General features: G+C 36.5%; 1 protein-coding gene and 1 pseudogene across 6 annotated transcripts in view; one reads left to right on the plus strand and one right to left on the minus strand.

The window, feature by feature from the left end:
* The window catches only part of PRPSAP2 (phosphoribosyl pyrophosphate synthetase associated protein 2), a 53,085-nt gene that overhangs the window by 13,789 nt on the left and 14,928 nt on the right, over positions 1-24,368 (minus strand). For all 6 annotated transcript variants that reach the window (XM_039847527.1, XM_039847522.1, XM_039847526.1 and 3 more), the window contains 5 exons: positions 23,186-23,252; positions 19,866-20,038; positions 17,550-17,665; positions 12,907-12,962; positions 2,227-2,375 (listed from right to left, as the gene is read on the minus strand). In XM_039847527.1, the coding sequence (XP_039703461.1) occupies positions 2,227-2,375; positions 12,907-12,962; positions 17,550-17,665; positions 19,866-20,019 (475 nt within the window). In that variant the 5' untranslated portion in view covers positions 20,020-20,038; positions 23,186-23,252. The remainder of the gene's footprint in view (positions 1-2,226; positions 2,376-12,906; positions 12,963-17,549; positions 17,666-19,865; positions 20,039-23,185; positions 23,253-24,368) is intronic.
* On the plus strand, positions 10,894-11,012 carry LOC120589949 (uncharacterized; annotated as a pseudogene).

The following is a 24,368-nucleotide window of genomic DNA, read 5'->3' on the forward strand; positions in this document are numbered from 1 at the left end:
CCTCTACCTTCTACGCCATCTTCAATCTCTAAGCACTGATTTTCTTCTAACTTTTATGCATTATAATGTCTTGAATAATTATATAATGTGTTTATATTCTGAAAAAGTACTTTCATTTTCCTTTTTAGTTGGTATTTTTCATCTATAAGAAACCAGATGATACAAAATTTTAAAAATCTAATGCTAAATATCAAAATCTTTTGATATAATCAAAATGTTAAAATATATATTTGAGATGCCACAGGACTAATGCTTTCTTTTCCTTTAATATTTCTATTTACTATTAACTTAAGCATCATACATAGGATGTCAAGCCATCAAATATACAAAACGGTTCAATATTTAAGATCTGTGAAATTAAATTCTAGTATATCACCCCAAAAGTTCTTTAGTGATTACTATTTGAGTCAAAATGTAAACAAAGAAACATTATAATTAAAATTAAAATCATGAACACAAATAAGTAGATAAAGGAATGTTAGAACTTAGCAATCATCCAGTCTTTCCCCCTCATTTTCAGATGGGAAAACAGCAGCTCCATTTCTATAGTCCAGAAATGACTAGCTAAGACAACATATAAAGCTAACGCCCAGAAGTTACAAAGGAGCTGGTTCATCTAAAGGTTGCTGACGTGTTCCTAAACACAGCCTGCAAAATCTCAAAATAGGAATGTACTTTCCTCTATGCTCAGGGAAATGGCTCATCCCACCAGTGGGCCAATGGGCCCTTGTAGGGCCCTCGTAGGGCTTCCTAACACAAGCCGTTCACTGAGCAGGCAAGGGCTCTGAGAGGGAGGGCTGGCCACAGATCTGATGCCCGCAACCTTGGAGCACAAGCACACACGCAAATGAGTGGAAAGTTTGATTAACAAATTCTGAACCCTGGCTCCATCCCCAGCTCTCCTTCACACCCACTGCCACTCCCCACCCCCTGCAGAGCAGTGATGTACACTAAACCACAAATGCAAGGACATATATAATTTTAAATTTTCTAGTAGCCACGTTACAAAAGCACAAAGAAACAGATGAAATTAAATATATTTTATTTAATCCAGTGTATTAAAAATATCATTTAACATGTAATCAATAAAAAAATGACTAATAAGATCTTTCACCTTATGGTTTTCACATCAAGAGTGCATGTCCTTCACACTCTTAGCACTCCTCATCTCCCATTTACCCCATTCCAGGGGGCAGATGCCACACATGGCAACACTGCCCAGCACAGTCTTCGAGATCAAAGCCCTCCCACCATAAATTTGCTTAACTTTTATCAGCCTCCCAAATCACCTACACTAGAAATCAGCACCACACCCAAATAGATACCGTCACACAAGGATCATCTCTCCCATCTATTTTCCTAAAGGCTCGTTTATCTTTCCAAAAGGTCATTAGTTTTCCCCTAAGTGCCCTTGTCCCCATCTTCTTTCCCTATTAAAATGAGACATAAGCCCCAAATTCTAACCTCTTCCTAAAATCTGTATTTTCTCTTGCTAATCTATCTTTTGTCAGTTTCATTTACAGGCCCCTAAGCACTGAATGTAAAGAGGGTGGAAGAAAAGTTTTTCCTCCCCAACAAACTCAAACAAAGCCATTTTTTTAATTGGAAAGATGTTATTAAAGCATGAGGGAAGTTTCTTAAAAACAAAAACAAATTCACATGTAACTCTTACCATCCCATCATAATGGATTTTCGTTCTTCATAGTCCCTCCTGGTCCTTGCACAAAGATAAGTATACACTTTGTATTCTGTCTTGTTCACATATATTCCATAGATTACCTCTTGTTTCGAAGGGCTGCATAATTAGTTGTAGTGATTTAACACAGTTTACTAAGCCCTACCCTCTGATAAACCATTTAGACTTTTCTAATATTTTGCAATAAAAATAACACTATGGTGAATAACCTGTGCATAAAAAAACCTTTTCTTTATGTTAAACTATAGGATATATTACTGAATGAATGAATGAAATTCCCTTAAGTGCCACAACTGAGTCTAAATAGTTTGAGCACTTTCATAGGTTTGGCTATGATCAAATAGACTGCTTGTAAAAAGCTCTACAGACTACAGGGCCATCAGAAGTACACTTGCTACAACCAGGCCAGGAAAGGTATTAATCAGTTTTTGCCAACTTAAAAACAAAAAAGTAAAGAATATTTGAAAAAAATAAAAACTGTCAGCCTTAAAATCAAAGAAGAAAGCAAAAAAGAGGGGCAGCACACTTACTGGGGATCTCCAGGCTAGGGTGGATGGCAGCTACACTCCTGACCATGGGTGGAGAATGCCGTCCATCCACCAAGTCAGACTCAGCATCCTGAGCTTCTCCATGAATCACTGCAATTCCCAGTCGCAGACGCTCAGCAAAAGACTGTGCCCTGAGGGAGAACATGAGACACAGTTAAAAAATCACACAGCACCTGTTTTCTGCCAATATCTACAGGAGAAACATTAAAAGAACATAAATAAAATGTAGTTTCCCAAAGGTTTAATGAAAAAAAAAAAACAATAAAATAATCTTAGTCTTAGAACCCAGGATGAGAGATGTGGTGATCCCATCTGGCAGTAAGTACCAATGGTAGGCAGCAGCTGGCCGTTTTGCACTCGGCCAGCTGGGTGAGCCTGCATAAGTTAGTTAACCCCCTTTAAGTATCAGTTTCCTCACTTGCAGTTGCTAATTCTCTACTTAATAGTGAGAACCAACCACATAAGACAAAGTGTATTAAATACCCATCAAAGTATTATCAATTTTTTTAAGTTTTATTAAGGTATAATTGAGACAGAATAAACTGTATATATTTAAACTATACAATTTCATTAGCTCTGATGTATGTATATATCCATCTAAACATTAGCACAACCGAAACGATGAAAGTATGTATCATCATCAAACGGTTCCTTGTGCCCCTCTGTAATTTCTCCTTTCAGCATCTGGCAACCAGTGATCTGCTTTCTGTCACCATAGTTCTACCTTTTAGAATTTTGTAAGTGGAATTAGAGTATGTAGTCTTCTTTTGTCTCATTTTGTTCACTGAGCATAATGCTTTGGAGATCCACCCACATTATACTGTACATCAACAGGCCATCCCTTTACGTTGCTGAGTAACAGTCTATTTTATGAGTCCCTCACAGTTTGCCCGTTTAGTTATTGATGGGCTCTTGAACTGTTTCCAGTTTTAAGATACTACAAAACTGCTATGAACATTGATGTACAAATCTCTGTATGAACTCACACTTTCTTTTCTCTTGGGTAAATACCTAAGAGTAGAATGGCTGACTCATACGATAGGCATATATTTAACCCTTTAAAAAACAACCAAACTGTTTTCCAAAATGGTTATACCACCTTATATTCTCATTAGAGTTCCAGTTCCTCCACGTTCTCACCAACACTTGGTGTGGTCATTTTAATAGTATCCATTCTAATGGTGTCTAGTGATAACTCCAATGTGGTTTCAATTTGGATTTCGCTCAAGACAAATGGTGCTGAACATTTTTTCATGTTGTTTGTTTGCCATCCATATATATTCTTTGGTAAAGGGTCTCTTTATCTTTTGCCAATTTCTTAATTGGGTTGTTAGCTCTCTTATCAAGTTTTGAGAGTTCTTTATATATTCTAAGTCCTTTATCATATATGCTTTACAACTATTTTCTTCCAGTCTGTATCTTCTTCTGTCATTCTCTTAACATATTCTGAAGAGTAATTTTTAATTTCAACAATGTCCAATTTAGCAATTTTTCCCTTATGAACTGTGATTTTGGTATCATGTTTAAGAACTCTTTGCCTAAACCATGGTCATAAAAAATTTCTCCTGTTTTTTTCCTAGACATTTTATAGTTTTAGGTTTTACATTTAGGTATATGATTCATTTTTAGTTGATTTTTTATGTGATATGAGATATGGCTCAAAATTCATTTTATTTTGCACATGAATATCCAATTAGTCCAATACCATTTGTTTAAAAGACTACTCTTTAAAGCTTTTTCTTTTTGGGGGCTTAATTGAAATATAACAGATAATTAGTTGCTTGTATTTACATTGTACAATTCGTTTTTTTTTTTTTCAATTATAGTTGGCATACAATAATATACCGGTTTCAGTTGTACAGCATAGTGATCAGAGATCCACATAACTCACAAAGTGATCACCCCACTAAATCCAGTGCCCCTCTTCTCCCTTACATATTTATTACATTATTAACCATCTCCCCCATGTTACACTTTACATTTCCATGTCTATTCTGCAACTATCCATTTGTACTTCTTAATTCCTTTGTCTTTTTTCGTCATCCCCTCAACCTGCCTCTCATCTAGTAGCCCTCAAAATATTCTCTGTATCTATGAGTTTATTCCTGCTTTTCTTATTTTGTTCTTTAGATTCCACATGTATGTAAAATCATGTGATATCTGTCTCTCTCTATCCGACCCATTTCATTCAGGACAATAACCTCTAGATCCATCAAGGCAATATCTTTTTCCATCCCCTTCCTTTTAGCAGTGGTTCGATACTCTTCTTTATCTACTCTGTTGATTCCCTCTAATATATTCTTCATCATCAGGTAATGTGTTCCTCAATTCTGACTGGTTCTCTTTTACAATTTCCATCTCCATTTTTATGTTTTCTCTTTGTTAAAGTTCTTGCTGAATTCATCTACATTTCCCCTAATTCACTGAGCATCTTTATAATCAGTGTTTTGAACTCTGCATCTGTTAGATTGCTTGACTCCATTATTCTTGGATCTCTGTTCTGTTCTCTCATATGATTTCTGCTTCTTTATCTTCTCATTTTATCTGCCTTTCTGTGTCTGTTTCTATGTACTAAGCAAACCTCCTAAGTCTCCCGGTCTTATTAGCCTGGCTTTGTGTAGTTGGTATCCAGTGGCACGGTACTGAGAGGGATTCAGCTGCAGGCCAAGTTTAGCCGCACCCTGTGCCCCTCCAGGGCCACCTGTTAACATTCAGTAAGCAATCCACAGATGCTGTACTTACAGTTGCCTCAAGAAACCACATCGGAAACCGAGGTCAGCTGCCACCAGTGTGAATCTTGGCACTACTTAGCAAGGAGCACCAGACGGGCAGAGGACACACCTGGATGTGGCTTGGGTGGGGCCACGAGCTGGAGAGGCAGAATTTCAGAGAACCCTCTGGGCAGAGGGACTTCTGTTATCCAGTTTGGTGAAGTCTCAGCTATGGCAGCACTGAGTCCGCAGACTCGGAAGGGGAGAACTCAACAGAGAAACAATGGATACCACTGGCACTTCTGCCCAGGAGAAAGTCTCACCTCTGGCCCTCACTCCAACAACTCAGTGGCCCCCTGCAAGTCACTCGTGCCCCACCCCTGCAGTCAACCAGGCACTGGTGCTCAGACCAAGCGGGTCCGTCACTACAAAGGTCTAGTTGCAGACACAGCCTCTTTAAGAGGTGTCTGTACTGCCTCTGTCCCACTCAGTCACTGGGGACCAGGCAGCCTTGTGCCTCTGCCCGCTCCTACCTTCTACTGATGCAGGGTGATCAATTATTTCTCTCCCTAGTTGTAGTGCTTCTGTTCGTGTAGATCCCCAGCAACTTTCCTCGCTATTTGCTCTGTGTTTCTAATACAATTTTGATTTACTCACAAGCGGGATGAACAAAGCTTCTATCATTTTTTCCCATCTCCAAGACTATTCTTTCTTCACTGAATGGCCTACGCGCCTTTGTTGAAAATCATTATTACAGATACGTATGGGTCTATTTTTGGACTCTATTCTGTTCCACTGATCTGTTTTCCTATTTTATCCCAATACCGCATACTCATGATTGCTTTAGCTTTAATGAAGTCCTGAATTAAGACAGTGCTAGATCTCCAATTTTGTTCTGTTTCTAAGTTGTTTTGGCTATTCTAGGTTCTATGCATTATAGGAATCAGTAATTTTGTCAATTGCTACAAAGAAGCCTGCTGACATTTTGATTGAGATGTATCAATTCTATAGACCAATTTGGGAAGAAATGATATCTTAACAATATTGAGCCTTTTGATCCATGAATACAGTATCTTTCTCCACTCATTGAGGTCTTTCTCTCAGCTATGTTTTTCAGTGTATTTGTATTTTTCAGTGTATATGTCTTGAATGTCTTAGATTTATTCCTGTTTCATTAATTTGATGTCGTTTGGTTTTATTTTTCATTTTAATTTCCAACTGTTCATTGCTATTATATAGAAATACAATTGATTTTTGTTTATTGATCTTATATTGTGCAAACTTGATAAACTGCTTTACTAGTCCTAACAACAATTTTATAAATTTCATCAGATTTTTCCACATAAATAATCATGCCACCTGCAAATTAGGACTGTTTTATTTCTTTTTCACACTGGATTTCTTTTTTTTTTTTTTAATTGTGCTATCCAGAATCTCTAGTACAATGTTGAATAAATGTAGGGAGAGCAGACATCCTCATCTTGTTCCTGATCTTAAGAGAAAGGCTTGAGTCTTTGACCATTAAGTGCAATGTTAGCTATGAGTTTTTCACAGATGCCCTTTATCAGATGAGGAAGTTCTCTTATATTCCTAGTGTGCATAAAGTTTTTACCAGGAACAGAAATTGAATTTTGTCAAATGCTTTTTGGGTTTATTAAGATAATAATATGGCTATATAAGATGTAGTATTTGTATAACTTTAAATTCATCTTTTTAAAAATTTCAAAATAACTTTCAAAAAATTTTCAGAGAAAAAATGTTCAGACAAATATAAGGCAGAGTCTTCACTAGCTTATGCCCCATCCTAACCTCATGGAGACTGGCACCATAGAGATTAGTTCCTCCTTCAAATTCACAACAGGCTTTGTAGTCAAGATAACTGTCAAAAGAACTGAACTCCTAGTCACCCATCTGGGAGTCTTTTCCACTTGGGATCCATAGAAGTCTGCCAATTCCTAGAAAAATGCTGTTTCAATACTATTAATCTCTCCAAAAGGCAATACTGTTGACTCCTGAACAACCCAGGTTCCAAGTGCATGGATCCACTTACGCATGGATTTTTTTTTCAATAAATACTGTAAATGTATTTTTCTCATCCTTATGGATTATCTTAATAACATTTTCTTTTCTCTAGCTTACTTTATTGCAAGAATACAGTATATAATACATTTAACATACAGAATAGGTGTTAAGTGACTGTTTATAGTGTTTGTAAGCCCTCTGGTCAACAGTAGGCTACTAGCAGTTAAGTTTGGGGGGAATTGAAAGTTATATGCAGATTTTCAATGCAGAGGGTCGGAGACCCTAATTCCTGCATTGTTCAACGATCAACTGTACTTTCAAGATAAATAAAATGATTACGTGTACACTGATGTTTCTGGATACTCTATACAACCTAGTTATGTAACTTGAATTCTCACCTGATTCCAAAAAGAATCAGGATGGTTCCTCTAGGTCATATTGCCTTATACACGAACAGTCACAGATGAATTCCAAAGCAACTCAATCTTGCTACAGGTGGTACAATGATGAAGGTTAATTTACAATCCTGGGTCAGAATACAACACAGAATCTCACATTTTTTTTCCTACTCACTCAGTTATTCTAAGAAAACAATTCCAAACAGCTCATTAAAGCAGTTCTGTTTCTTATTAAAGCAATGTTATATTCTCAGATGACCCCTTTTATTCAAAACAACTACTTATTGTCAAAGAACGCTATAAAACCATAGCTCCACATTTAGACCTACTCATCAATAACTAGAATTCTAAAGGCACTAACAACCACCATTCTACATAGAGGTATTTTAATTTGTAAAATTCTTTAAAGTTCTTTAATGCTTATTACAACTCTGTAAGACAAGATAAGGAGTGCAGGTATTATCCTCATTTCAAACTGGTAAGGAAACTGAGGTTTGGAAAGACTGCCCTGACTGTGGTTCTCAACGTTCTCACAAAGATTAGCTAAGCCCCAACTGGAAGCCCATGTTTACTAAATCCTAGTTTAACTATCTTCCTGCTGCTCTAGGGTGTCTTTTAAATTAACTACAACAGTTTTCTAAGGCTAGGTGCCAAACGGAAAACTTGGAGGAAGAAGCTAGAAACAATCAGATCAAAAATGGCATGTCACTAAGTCAGAAAGTGCCATCTCAAACTCTAACATTAGAATTAAAAAAAAAAAAAATCACTACAACATAGCTGTGGGAGACACAGACAGCCACAAAGTCTACTTTACCATGTTTGATGCAACTGACCACAAGAGCTCTCATAATATCTTTAATGCGAAGAACAAACTACCAGCCATAACTTAGCCTTTTGTAGCAACCATCTCCATCCTAACACATTTCTTTAATGCAGTATAACCTACATGGACAAAATAGCAGAAGCTGAGGGGGAAAAAGGTTGGATACTTCATTCTAATCTACCTAATGACCTACTAGCCAAACAGCACATGAGGCAGTCTGTAAGCTCCAGAGGAGAATAGCAATGTCTACACTGTTTACCACCTTAGAAAACTGTTATAGTAAATTTTATCCACAAAGCCTGGCACAGCCCCAGGCATGGACTGGCACTCATATATACTAAGTAAAGGCAATCAAGTAAATAGGCAAATCAATTTCAATCATATTTGGCCAACACCCAAATCTGATAATCACTGGTATAGAAAATACTCTAAGAAGTAAGCAGTTGTGCCACTACCTCCCAGTAAACAACATACAGCTGAATCACCTTAGATAAGTTTCTTCATCTCCTTGGGTATATTTACTCACCTGTGAAACATAAACCCTGACCTCCTAAGTAGAGAATATCAAACTGGATAATACAGATGTCTTAGTTCCAGCTACTATAGCAGCATACCATGGTCTGGGTAGCTTAAATAACAGAAATTTATTTCTCACAATTATAGAGCATAGAAGTCCATGACCAAGGCATCGGCAGATCCAGTGCTCTTCTGGTTTGCAGATGGCCATCTTCTCGTTGTATCTTCACAAGACAGAGAGCAGAGAGCCCAAGCAAACTCTCTACCTAGTCTCTTCTTATAAGGGCCCTAATCCCATACATGAGGGCTCCACCTTCATAACCTAATTACCTCCCAAAGGCCTCACCTCCTAATAGCAGCACATTGGGCAAGGTTAGGATTTCAACATAGGAACTTTGGGAGGGAAACAAACATCCAGTCCACAAGAGTAGATAAAACACATGACATGCAACATAAGCTCCCTGAGAGGGCATCTTTCTAGGCCTCATCAGACTCACCTCAATAGGTTTTTAATAAACATCTGTATGGATAAATGACAAACATCACTGTAGTACTAATAAGTGCCAAATAAACTGAGCAAAAGACTACCACAATGATAAAAATTTTACCACTCATTCATCTATCTCATCAACACAGGATGTCAGATGTAAAATGAGGATTATAGAAGTTACCAGAAGCCTGCCCAGATGGATGAGTCAAAAGAAAATTCATCATTCTTCTGCATTCAGTGAGAAAAAAAAATTATCGAAATACATTGCTGCAGCTTCTGCTTCCGCTAATATGGCGTACTCCTCCCACTAAGTACACCTAAAAACCTTGATATTATATATATGAAACAAATACAAGACTCTGATGGTGGAGAGGAAAAAGACGACTGGTTAGGGACCTCAGGACTAGAAAAATGACATGGTGATGAGTCCTCTAAGCTTTCTGTTTGCATTATGCCAGACTTGCAGCTGAGAAACAGGCAACCCAAACATGCCAACAGGCACAAAGCCTCAAAAGAGCCCACTCTCTCTATCCAAAAAACCAAGAAAGGAGTAGCCTTGCAAGTCAGAAAACTGTAAGACAATAACTGCCCTAGTCTAGCCAAACACCACAGAAAAAACTGCAGCTGTACCTCTCCCCAGCATGAGCAAAGACCAAGTTGAGGGTCTACACTTCTTCCTTGCCAAGCAAAATGATGTAGCCCGAATCTGCAATGGGTGGATTAAGAGAAGGCCAAGCACAGAGGTGGGACTTTCATCCCTACTCAGTGGTAATGAACCCCCATCCACTGGTGTCAGTGGAGAGTGAAACCTGGACATCCACCCCAACTCAGCAGTAAAGAGGTACATTTCCCCCTCCCCAATGAGGTGGTATCAGAGGAGGCCTAGTGGAGTTAGGACGTTCACCAACCTAGTGGTAGCAAGGCCACTCCCCTCCTGGTGTCAGTGGAGAACAAGTAAGGAGTCTATACTCCCACTTTCACCTACTTCTGATTGTTTTGATCTAATTGTTACTATAAAGCTACAGTAATCAAAACAGGGTAGTGTTGGCATACTGACAATAGCATAAAACTGAGAGTTCAGAAATAAATGCAAACATCTACGGCCAATTGTTTTTTGACAAGGGTGACAAAGCCATTACAGGGGGAAATAGTCTTTTCAACAAAAGGTGCTGGACAACTAAACCAGATAATCACATGGAAAAGAATGAAGAATGAAGTGAGGATCCCTTCCTCACTTCATATATAAAAATCAACTCAAAGTAGATCTACAACCTAAACATAAGAGCTAAAACTAAACTATTAAGAGAAAACATAGGGATAAACTTAATGACCTTGGATTTAACAATGCACCCTTAGATATAACACCAGAAGCACAAGCAACAACAATAAAAAAGTTAAATTGGACTTTATAAAAATTAAAAAGTTTTGTACATCGAAGGACATCATGAAGAAAGGGAAAAGAAAACCCACAGGATGGGAGTAAAATATTTATAAATTATATATCTGATCTGCTCATTTGCAAATCTGATTTGCTCATCTGCAAATCATAGTATCCAGAATATATAAAGAACTCCCACAATTCAACAACAAAAAGACAAACAATCCAATTAAAAATGAGCAAAGGATCTGAGTAGACGTTTTCTCCAAAGACATACTATTGGCCAAGAAGCACACAAAAAGATGCTCAACATCTACGGCCATGCCACCCTGAACGTGCCCGATCTTGTCTGATCTTGGAGGCTTAGCAGCGTCAGGCCTGGTTAGTACTTGGATGGGAGACCACCTAGAAATACCAGGTGCTGTAGGCGTTTAATAAAAAAAAAGATGCTCGACATCATTAATCATTAGGGAAATCAAAATCACAACCACCATGAGATATCACTTCACACCCACCAGATGGCTATAATCAAAAAACTAGAAAATAAGTGTTGGTAATGATGTGGAGAAATTAGAACCCTTACACATTGCTGATGAGACTGTAAAATGTAAAACAGTTGCTCTGGAAAACAGTTTTGGTGGCCCCTTAAAACTATAAACATAGAATTACCAAATGACCCAGCAATTTCAATCCAAGGCATATATCCACAAAAAATAAAAACATATTTCAGTGCAGAAACTTATAAGCAAACGTTTATATAAGTACTATTCAAAATAGCCAAAAGGTAGAAATAATACAAATGTCTATCCATGGATGAACAGATAAAGTATAGCATATCCATACAATGTAACATTATTCAGCTACGAAAAAAGTCAAATACCAACACATGCTACGACATGAATGGCCCTCGAAAACATTATGCTAAGTGAAAGAAACAAGACACAAAGGCCATATACTGTATGATTTCATTTATATGAAATATCCAGAATAAGAAATCCACAGAGAAAGCAGATTAATGGTTGCCAACTGCTGGGTGAAGAAGGGAATGAAGAGTGATTACATAATGAGTGATGAAGAGGTTTTGAAACTAAAAGAGGTGGTGATTGCACATTGTGAGTATATTAAATGCCAGAGAATAGTATACTCTAAAATGGTTAATTGTATGTTGCATGATTTTCACTTTAAATTTTTAAAAAGCCTGTGTATCAAAAAAAATTACTAAATTAAAATTAGTTCAGCCTTTGCACAAATGTTTGGAAAAGTTGTTTGAAATGTTTATATTCCAACATGAGTGACAGTTTCTGTGATTTAATCAAATGGACAATGTGAGATTCTGATGAGACTTCCTTCCTGAAGGAAGTGTGTGTGGGCACAGCCCTAGCTGGACTACGAGGTCATCTCTAAGAACATGTCAACTTCATAGTTTTACCACAAGTGGCAACCTAATTGATTTAATATACTCAATGTCATTCTTAAATTGATAATGGAAAATTATTTATCTGTAATGTTCTAAATCAATGGCTTACTATGTGCAAGCTCTCCTTCATCTTTCAAAATTAACGGTCCATAGGCCCAGGATGGAGGTACCTATGCTTTCATTCCATAGGACTCAATAATGAACCAGTGAGCAAAGGTATTCGATTTTGAGAAATAATTTTAAAAGAGCTTTTTTAGGAAAAAGGATTTACTCCTACATTTGCTTTTGTCCTTCCCTCTTCAATGGAGTGACTTCTCCAGAAAACACTGATATATGACATCCTCTCAGCCCAAAAACAACTCTAACTTCTGTATGACTCATCAGTTACTCCAAGTTATATGTGACTCTCACAGCACTGCCCCATTTGTATGCCTCAGGGTGTTTTGGCTCTGTGAAGTACCACATTTTAATCCATACCAATAAGTGGCCTCTGGGCTGGATACAATTCTGTTAATAAATTATTGAGTTCTCTAAATAAAAGGCAGTAAACAACTACAAAGGAAAGTGCTAATATTTTAAATGCCAGATTTGAAGATTAACAACAAGCAGCCACCAACCTGCGAGTGCAAGAAAGCACTAGGTTGGGATTCTCCAGACCTGGAAGGCTTCAGTTATGAAATATGACTGGTGGTCACGGATTGGGGTTGAAAAACACAAGAGGAAAATCAATCATCACTTAATAAATGGAGTCAGCAGACAATCTTTTAAACTATCAGTCCACAAAATAAAAATAAGGGACACCAATGAGTAAGAATCCAGAACACCCAGAATATGATCAGGGATATGATTGGAGATATGATCCCAGGATATAAATCCAAGGAGCGTTCGATCGTGAGCTCCCACCTACCTCTTGGCTGAGGCTGGAGATTTGGCCACAATTACAGCATTCCTGTAATCTGGGATCTGTGACAGACGAGAGGTCAGGGATTACTGCCATGTCTCCACAAGGCTATTAATTCACACCAACACCAAACAATCAATAAAAAGGAACATTTCCACAGACTCAAAAATGTCATCCATCTGGTCACTTAAAAGTTTTCCAGAAAGAGAAAAGTTCAAAGTAAATTTCTCCTATGGAAAACGAAGGAATAACTAGGAAAAAATATCAAGGTATGAGCCTCACAGACTTAAGAAAAAAGTTGGGCTAACTGGTGATTAGGTCATATCTATGCACCAGCAAATATGAATAATGTGGTATAAACACAGTTTTACAATGAAGAGGAAGTTGTCATTTCACAGTGCAAGGATGATAACCATCCAATCTGAATCCACGGTAATTGTCAAATTTCAAATTAGTGCAGTCAAAAAATATGACTATTTAATGTATCTCAGTCATATACTGAGGAAATTAATTTGTCAAAGGACAATCAGTCCAGTGCTGTTTTATAAAGATATTAAGAGCCCTTAAGAAAATAACTAAAATATCAGTCTTCTCTGGAATAAATGAATTTGAATGATTGAAGTGATCTGTTAGTGGTAATTATAATTGAAGATACATCCATTATCAACTTCTAAGAGTTTAGAAGACAGAATTATTTTTAAGCTTGAGTAGTAGTTTGTTGTTTCTGACTTCATTTTGGCAAGATTTTCAATATTTTATGTTCTTAAATTTTAATCACTTCATTAAATCATTCTATTTCATTCAATTATACTCCCATTGCTTTTTTCTCACAATTATGCTACAGCAATGAATTTTAATATAAGCACTTAACAGCACCTTATGCAATGCCTAGTACATGGGAACTGCAAATAAATACTTAGTAAACAAACTAAAAACTGATTAATTTGAAGATGGCTCTATTATAGATATATCCAACATAACCATATGGATCAGATATCCTTACAGGAAAGCCTAATTTATCCAAAACTGCCAATGAGCAAGGTAGCAAAAATAGTTTCATTTTAGACACTTTCCTTATTTTTGCTGGAAGTCTTTCTAAACTGTTTTATGTACTTCCTTGCCTCATCAAACATCATCTAACACAGCAACAAACCCAGGCAGGAGAAGAAATGACCCAGGGAACAATTAATAAAGCAAAGAAAAGAAGACTTTAAAAGAAAGGACTCCAATAAAAACAGGTCTGTTTTCTCCTCAAAAGTTAAAACAGGAAATCATATACATAAAGAATAAGTTGCTATAAAAAAAAGAATCAAAAAGAAATCTAGGAGGTAGAAGTGATTATGGTCCAAATAAGAAACTCAGTAGCTGGCTGGCTACAGACACCGCTGAAGAACAAACCTGGGAGATAAGGCCAAGGAATTATCCCACAATGCAGTTTATAAAAACCAAAAACTTGGGGAAAAAAAAAAAAAGTTAAACAATACAGAGATTACATCCAAAATTGTCAACATATAACAGTTCCCAAAGGAAAGAATGAAAAAAATAGAAGGCATGAAATACTCAAATTACAGGGGAAAAAAAAATAACAGAGAATAAAAGGGACCTACTGAGTAGATATCTATCAATATGAATAGAAAAAAGATCTACCCCAGACACATTGTGCTGAAATTCCAAACCACAGCAAAACAATAAACACTGTTTTAGATGAGGGAAATTCTGGTCGTCCCCCTTGCCCCCCGCAAAAGTCCTATATAACAAGATGCTCAATTACACTAGAAATCAGGGAAGTAAAAAATTCAAATAAATGTAGTATTGTTTTTTCCATTAAATAGTTTTGCACCTTGATTTTTTTAAGAGTGCTAGGAAACAGGTACTATCGTATGTACTCCTGCTGGGAATATAAATTAATACAGCTCCTTCAGATTATTGCAATTTTTGTGATATCTATTAAATACTAAATTTTCAGAGAATTGCAATTTTTGCAATATCTATTTAAAAATTTTTAAGCATAGATACTTCTCAATCAAGCAATTCCACTTATTAATGTATCTCAGAAAAAAACTCATATAAGTACTCAGAGAGGTAAATACAAGAATTTTTAATGCAGCATTACTTAAAATAAATATATATTGAAAATAAAATATTTCAATTTAAATTCAAGGGAAATGGTTGAAAAACTGGTTCGTTCCAACTTGTGCTTTAAACATTCAAGTTAAACTTAAATAAAATGAAAATTCAGTTCTTCACTTACACTAGTCACATTTCAAGGACTCCATAGTCACTATTACAGAAAGTTCTATTTGGACATTTTTGTTCTAAACGAAGGAATATGTACTATGTAGCAATTATAAAGAAAGAAGTATACCTATGTATCTTAGCATGGAAAGACCTCCAGATACCAGCCTGGGAAAGGAAAGAACAAGTTGCAAAACAATGCATATAATATGTCGAAGATCTGAGAGGATACAGGACAGAAAGGAAGCTGGTAACAAGGAGCTGTTACCTCTGCAGAGGGGCCCAGGACCAGGTTGGTGGTCCAGGGAAGCTGGTGCTTTTATCAGTACTGTCATAATTATTATATACGAACATGTATTTCCCTACACTACCATTGCAAACACAAATTTTCATTTTTGATTTTTTAGAAAACTATTATTCATTATCAAGTGGAGGGGGAAACACACTACACGTCAAGGAAGTCTGACTTCCAAACTCAACAGTAACTTTCCCTTGAACAATTAAGGGAAAACATCGTTAGGGCCACCTGTGGAACCACAAAGACTCAAATTGCCCTACATCCCAAACTGCTTTGCTCTACCTCTACCCCTGTCCCTAGTTTTCCATTTCCTGCTACATCTCATTTTTTATGATAATGAGAGTAGCTTGATACAAAGACACTAAGAAGAACACGGAAGGGGGGCGATCAGAAACAGGATAACTCTAGAAGTTCCTATTTTAAAAACTGATAGGATAGGAAGGGATCTCTACCTACACAATAAAAATATACTTGTAGCCTTCTTCTTCATAATTTTCTTTAAAAACCCTGGTACAGACCCAGGAAGATCTGATACATGCTATAATGTTGATGAACCTCAAAAGCATTGTATTAAGTAAAAGAAGCCAAACACAACAGTTCACATAATATATGATTCTGTTTATATGAAATATCCAGAATAGGCAAATCCAGAGACAGAAAGTGGATTAGTGACTGCCAGGAGATGGAGGAAGGGAGGGATAGGTAGTGATTAACTTAATGGGTACAGGGTGTTTGGAGTGATGAGTTTCAAAACTAGATAGAGGTGATGGGTATACAACACTGTCCATGTATTGAATACCACTAAGTTGTGTTAAAATGGTGAATTTTATGTTATGTGAATTTCACTTCAATGAAAAAAAGTTTAATATGTCTGCTTATCAAGACTCCCTAAAGAAAATTAAAAGAAAAGTTATAAACTGAGAGATATATGTGAAACAAATACTAAATAATATGGCTAGAATCAAGAATAAAAAAAGAATCCCTATAGCTCACAAAGAAACAAAACCACTGAAGACAAAAGATATTAAGCATCTTTTCACAGAAGAGGAAACATTTAAGAAATGTTCAACTTCTTAAGGCATCAGTGATATACCCATCAAAGTGACAACAAGATACAACAGCATAGCCATTCAATTGGCAAAAATTTTTAATTCTGATAATATAAGTATTGAAGCAAGGCTGCATCCACAAGATATCTGATTCATTGCTGGTGGGAATGTAAGTGGGATAACAACTTTGGAAAAATTAAACATTTACATACAATGCAATTTAACAATTCCACTCTAGGTTTATAAGTAAGATACACTTTTGCTTAAGTGGAGGCACGTATTGGAATGTTCACAGGAGTACTATCACGACAGCAAAAATCTTATGAATAAACTGTGATAACAGTCCCCCAATGAATATTTCTCAGTAGTCAAAATGGATTAACTGTGACACACAACAACATGAATGACTTTTATTAATGTAACATCAAGTAAAAAATTCCCAAAAGATTATAGTTTGATACTTTTTTATAAAGTTTAAATATATATATATTTTGTTTGTTTTTGTCTTTGAGTAATATATACATAGAGTGTGTGTGTGTGTGTGTGTGTGTGTGGTGTGTATACATGAATGAGATAAAACTATATAAAAAGGAAATTGGGAGAAACAAGATTCAGGATGATGCTTCCCTCTGATGGGAGGAGGCAGAGGGATAGAACACAGAAGGACCACATGAGTGGATATAAGTTACTATGATGATTCTAGTTTACTTGCTGGGTAGTAGGATCATGGATGCTGACTACTATAGATGGATGAACAGAGAGAAAAGATTGGAGAGATGGACACATAAAAGAGGGCCCTGCATGAACCAATGAGTGAGTTATCATGATCATGACTAGTCCAATTCTAGGTACCTGAGGTCCAAAAGAAGGAAAAGCAATTAAGAGCTCAGCAAAATAAATAAATTTCAGATTAAGAATTATAAAATACATTGAGTTACATTTACAAAGTAAATAGTACTTTAAGCAGAATATATCAAGTTTTAATCCTTTACGGACAGCCCAAGGAAATGGAAATGTCTTTCAACCTTAAACAGAATGTTAAAATAAAGAACTTTGAGCTAGCTCACCTCTTCTTGAATATATTGTAATAAGAAGGGAGATGCTCTTAAATTATCAACAGGAATATTGAAGAAGCCCTGAATTTCCTTCTGGTGTAAATCCATAGTAATAAGATGAGTTAAACCTTTCAAAGTAAAGCAGACACAAACACATAAATAGTTTAACAACCGGTTGCATTGTATGAAATAAGCACTATGTAAAATAGAATACTATATATAATTACTATTAAAAAGTTGCTCTCATCGGAAAAAACTTAGCATCTTTATTTCTCAGATATTTTAGTATAAGATTGTGAGATAATAGAAAATACATACATTGGTCTCTGCCCCTGGTTCCTGGCAGAGAGCTCCTAAAACCCTTATAATTTCCTAAGTGATAAGAGCACTAGAAACGTCTTTCATTCTAATGAGGTGACTCTGGGTGGGCTCCTGGATGGCTCCTGGATGGGGGCTAGTTATTTGTAAGACCAAATCATAAATAGAAGCTTAGAATTTTCATCCCCTTCTCTCTTCTCCAGAGAGAGGAAAGGGCCTGGAAATGGAATGATCAATCATGCCTAGTAGAGGAAGCCTCCATAAAATCCCAATAACACGAGTTTTAGAGAGCTTCCAGGTTGAACAGGTGGAGGTGCTGGAAGAATTGTGTGTCCTGAGAGGGCAATGAAGCCTAATGGCCCTTTTTCCCACATACCTTGTTCTATATAGCTCTTCCATCTGGATGTTCATGTGTATCCTTTATTATATCTTTTTATAATAAACTGAAAAACAGTAAATAAACCATTTTCCTAAGTTCTATGGGCTGCTTTAACAAATTAATCAAATCCAAGGAGAGGATAGTGGGAACCTCAGATTTACAGACAAATGATCAGAAGCACAAGTGATAACCTGGACTTGTGACTAGCATCTGAAAGGGGGGTGGGCAGTTTTGTGGGACTGAGCCCTTAACCTATGGGATCCAATACGATCTCCAGATAGATATCTATCTAAGATAGAGTGTCAGAACTTAAATTGTAGGACATCCAGCTGATGTTACAGAGAAAACATTTGTGATCAGAAGTGTCAGAAGTGAAGTGTTCTGTGTTGAGTAGTAAATGAAATATTCAGGAGGTAGAGAACTGGGGTTTTCCCTACTCAGAAGGGAAAGACTGGGTGATTTTTCCTATGCAGAGATGCATAATTTTCACATCAATTTTAAGTCTTAAAATAGCAAAGATAATAGTACCGAAGGAACGTCTCTGATAATTATATTACAGCAAATTATATCTCCTTGAAGTTTTCTTAAAAGGCATGGCAAAATCATACTAAGACAAATACTGTCTTAAAATATTAAGACCAACGGTTAAGGCTTGAATTGAAGAAAATGAAGAACCTTCATCCATTGGCTCATTAAAGGATATTTGATACGATCACTTGAATTGAAGAAAATGAACAACCTTCATCCATTGGCTCATTAAAGGATATTTGATATGATATTTGGTATAAAGATATTAGGAAAATATAATTGGAAAAATTTTTTAAAGAAAACTTTCCCGAAAGAACAGGAAAGGAAGCCTAATGGCCCACCTACGATCAAGGCTAGAAGATAAGAGCAGAACCTTTCTGGAAGGCTCCATGAGCCTGCCTGCTCCCTTTAGCCTACTACCACTTTTCAACGGGGTATACTTTTGAGGTTGCTGGGGTTTGGGCTTCATTAAATTTTGTTTTATTTCTACCTTCTTTAGACGCTACAGTAGAAAATGTATTCTATAGTTAAGTGTCAGTGTTAAAATACAGCGATGAGGACTTTTTATTCCTTTCTCTCTGTGCAAATGCTCTGATATGTGCTTTCTATAATCATATACACACATGCACATGCACATACACAATAACAATTCTGATTATTTAGAAACAAGGGGGAGGCACCTGAAAATACACAACACAAAATAATACATATGGTTTACGCGATATACCAATCTGTCTTGGGAAAGAGAAGAGGCTAAAATAAAAGTAGTTGCTGTGTTAGAATAGTTGGCCCCAAATGCTTTTTCCCCCTCTAAAAATGACATAATATGATTATAACTTGTCATTTCAATATAATTTTTTAAACAAAGGATTTAGGAAAAAATAAGTTGTTCTCATTACTTTTTGTGTTTGGGGGAGTTGGGAACAGGAGTGAGTTCTCTACACTATTTTATCATTATAAATTTGTTATCTTCAAAAGCTATATCACTATTTTTACTCTGTTCAGCATGCATTCTAATTTAGTTAAAACAATGCATTACAATTTCTAAGGTAAAATAAAATCCTCAGGCACCCAAATAATTATAAAATATCTGCCATTCTTACCAGCTTTGCACATCATTGAAGCCAGCAATTTAGAAACAATTGAGCCTCTTTTTCTCATCTTGCACTGTTTGCTGTAAGGAAAGTAGGGAATCACACCAATAATGCTTTTGGCACAAGAGGTCTTACACGCATACACCATAATCAGGAGCTCCATGATGGTGGTATTCACGTCCCTGTAACCCAAGAGACAAAAATCTCAGCAAGGAATGTAAAACATTTGATAATATCTCCCTGTTCAAACAAAGTGTCAGCAATGTGCTACTCATGCCACTACCAAGACTTAAGGCTCAAAGCACAAAAAAGAAACAACAAATTCCTCTCTTCTCAGGCCATATTCCTTCTCAGAACGTGCTCCTACTTCCTTTTTCGCTGAGAAAAGAACTCAGAAAAGAGGTGTCACAGGCTCCCACTGCAACATACATCTGTACCCTATAAGTACCCTATAAGAGATGAATTTTCCACACCAAAGTTACTCTAAAATCATCCCTCCAAATTATACTCATCCCTATGCCCTCTTGCTTACTGGAAGATATTGCTCTAGCAATGCTCCCTCTCTTGCCTCCACCTTCAACTTCTAACTATACTCCCATGGTTCATACCCATCAGCCTATAAACATTGTTATTCCTTCCATTAAAAACAACTCATGACCACTTTTCCCACTGCCCCATTTGTTTGCTCCCCTGTGTAGTACATCTCAGGAGAGTTGTCTACACTCACTATCTCCAATTCATCTATTCATTCTCTCCTGAACACATTTCAATCCAGGTCATCAATGACCTCCACATGGTTAAATCACATGGTCAATCCCAGTACTTCTCTCAGCTGACCCCCTGGCAGCATAATACATGGCTGCTCACCTCCACCCCTGCTACACTAGACTCACGTGACTTCTAGAATTCCCTAACTCCTCTCCTCCTACCCTACTTGGTTTCTTTTGCTGGTTCCTCTTCTCCCCAACTTCTTGCCCTAACACTCATTCATTTATCCTCTTCCCCTTCTAATTCCTCTCATCCCTTGGGCTTCTCATTCAATTTCACAGCTCTATAAATGCTGAAGACTCAAATTTATAGTTTCAGTCCAAGCTTCTCAACTCCAGTCTAACAAATTCAACTGCTACTTGATGATTCCACCTGAATGTCTTCCAATTTCCTCAGAATAAAAATCTCAGCAGCATCCTTAACTGTTCTCCTTTCTAGAAAATGACAGTGTCTCACTACACCACTAGGACCTTGCCACTCTTGTCCCTCAACCAGGTGACTGTGACAGCCTATTACCAAAGGTCTCCCTCCCCAGCCCTCCAACAGTCCCTCTGCAGTCCACTGTCCACACAGCATCCATCTAGATATCAAAATGAAAGTTAGATCATGTAGCCCTCTGCTTAAGATCCAGCAATGATTTCCCATTTTGCCCATGGCCATATGATGGCTCCCAAAGCCCCTTCATGATCTGCCCCTCACCACCATTTCTCTGCTGTCCACTCCTACTCCATAGCCCCCGTCTCAGTCTGGCCACACTCAATAATTTTTAAGTGCTTACTTCCACCCAAGGGCCTTCACTCTAGGTGCTCACACCACCTGGAATGCTCTCCTCCCCAGCTGGTCATCTGGCTTACTCCCTCACCTCCTTTCAGTTTTTGTCAAATGTCAACTTCTAATGAGGTCTACCCTGTCCCTTCTCCATGCTTTCACCACCATCACTCCCAATTCCTTGCCATGCTATTTTGGTTCTTTTTTCCATAGCACTCATCTGACCTTTTGACAAACGAGATAATCTACTTATTTAGTATGTAACTTGCAAGTCTTAGAATATATACTCCATAAGAACAAGGATTTTTATGTTTTAATCATTAATGCATCTCACACACTTGTACTAGCATATTCAATAAATATCTGTTAATAAATGAATGAGCATGTAGAAACACAGAACAATTGGATGAGTAGGTTATCTGTTAATCTCTAATAACTCTGAATCTGAAGATTTAAAGTAGACTTTCAGAAAAGTGTTCTACGTAAAAAGGTAAGAGTAGAGGAACCAATAGTGAGTGTTAAGTTACACTGAAGTTCCTAAACTATGCTCCCAGGAGCACCATTTTTCTATGAGCTGGTATAAGGCTTTCCATCACTAAAGTCAAATAATAAACTTATTTGAATTATAGGAAAAGTTAATGGACAGTATTTTCTTTATTTAAAAACTTTCTTATATTTTTAGTGCCTACCACTAGTCTGTATTAAAATGAAGTATAAGATGTATCTGACAATACGAAATCTCAATGTTAACTACTTCACAGTATTTCAGAAAGAAGACTATGATGTCCAGGCTTTCTGCAACCAGGACAAGAGTAGGAATCACTGAGTTAACACAAGCCTACTGCAAAGTTCAGAAAAATGCAAAATAAGACATGTGGAGAAAATCAAGGATATGGTTTTGGCTAGAGGTATGGGAAACTGACAAAAGGCAGGGTTAGAAATCGATGTGTTGAAATAAAAATAAATAAAAAGAGAGAAATAAAAGGACTTGAAAATGGGAACTACAAAAGTCACCCTTCTGAAGTCCTGAATTCTAAATCCAAATTTGGTCTTCAATGCCTACTTATCCCCTTGGGTAATACACACAACCTCTGTACATTTCTCCAAATGGAGTCACACTGTTTCTGGGGAGATAAAAGGATTACAAATACCTTATTTTAAGGTTTTAAAGTTTTAAGTTTTAAATTGCACGCCATTCTGAGTAGCGTGATGAAATCTCTCACCATCCTACTCCATTCCACCTGGGACATTAATCATCCTTTGTCCAGGATATCCAGGTTATATATGACACCTGTTCGTTAGTCACTTAGTAAGCCATCTTGTTATCAGATCAGTTATCAGAGACAGAGAGAGAGAGAGAGAGAGAGAGACACTACATTCACATAACTTTTATTACAGCATATCATTATAATTGTTCTATTTTATTAGTTATTGTTGTTAATCCATTACTGTGCCTAATTTATAAATTAAACCTTATTATAGGTATGTATCTAGAGGAAAAACATAGTATATATAGTGTTCAGTATTATGCACAGTTTTAGGCATCCACTGGGAGTCTTGGAACATACTCCCATGGATAAGGGGGGACTACTATAATTGGTTATTTCCACTCTTTAAGAATACTGAAGGAACACATAAACATTAGCAGTTAGGTCAGAAAAATTAGCAGAGTATGCTATACCAATTATAAAACTACCTTAATTCTTCCTGTCTAGCCAAATCTTATTATTCTAAACACTCATGCCCAAATTGAAACCTAGAAAGCAATAAAACTTCTGTGGATAAGTACTCACTTTGAAACAGTTTGAATGATGAAAACATCTTTTCCCCTCACAGACTCTTGAATTTGTACTCTTGTTTCTGGTAGGAAAGGAAAAAAGAAGGAGAAGTAAAGAAGACATATAATTTACATTTTTAAAAATACATAATTTGCATCATTCTCCAATGTTATAAAATATGGAAAGTGGACCTGTTACAAAACAGATTAAGCTTTAGATGCTACAAAAGGATAATAGACATACTGCCATTAATCACACTTTTAAACATGGTTAGTTACATGATATCTTTAGGACAGAATTTCACTTCCGACTTGAACCCAGTAAATCTATCCTTCTCACTTCCTGTATGTAAGCAGTAAACACTGTACCACTCTGAGCATAGTATCTTTATAGGAAATTATATACTCATTCAAACAGCAAAAATTAAAAACTTATTAAGAACAAAATGTTATAACAAAGATAAATAAGGTCTGATATCCCTACTCTCAAAATATTTGTGATCAGCCACAAGGAAACAATTAGACAAATCCAGAATGGAATAAGACAACCTCTTCGAAGAGTCAATGTCATGAGAAGAAAAAAGAAAAATGAGGGATTGCTCTACATTAGAAGAAACTAAAGAGATATTACAAATACATTGCCTGAACCAAGAATCCTGGTTTGAAAAAAAAAAACCCAGCTATAAAAGGCTCTTTAGGACAAGTAGAAAATGTGAATACAGACTAGACATTAGGTGATTAGAGGTATCATTAACATCTTTAAATGTGACATTGGTAGTGTATTCATGTAAGATAAAGTCATTATTCTTAGGAGATGCATGATCAAGTATTCAGTAGTTAAGTATCTTGATGTCTACAACTTAATTGTAAACATACATAATCATATAGCGAAATGTTAACTGTCAAATCTAAGTAGTAGATATACACATGGGTGTTCACTGTACTATTCTTTCAACTATTTTAAACGTTTCAACATTTTCATTTAAGATGTTGGAAAAAAACAGAGTATGTGTTTACAAAACAATGTGACATCATGAAAAGAAAATGAGCTTTAGAGTAAGAGAACTAGATTCAAATATTGACCCTGCTACTTCTGGGACATCCTACCTACCATCATCCTTGAACTCAGTTCTTCAGAATCTGATAACAGGAAAGAATCCACAAATGGTAGTTCCCTCTTTCCTTCCCAACACACATTA

The sequence above is a fragment of the Pteropus medius genome, unplaced genomic scaffold (assembly GCF_902729225.1).
Source record: "Pteropus medius unplaced genomic scaffold, Ma_sr-lr_union100, whole genome shotgun sequence".
NCBI classification, from domain to species: domain Eukaryota; kingdom Metazoa; phylum Chordata; class Mammalia; order Chiroptera; family Pteropodidae; genus Pteropus; species Pteropus medius.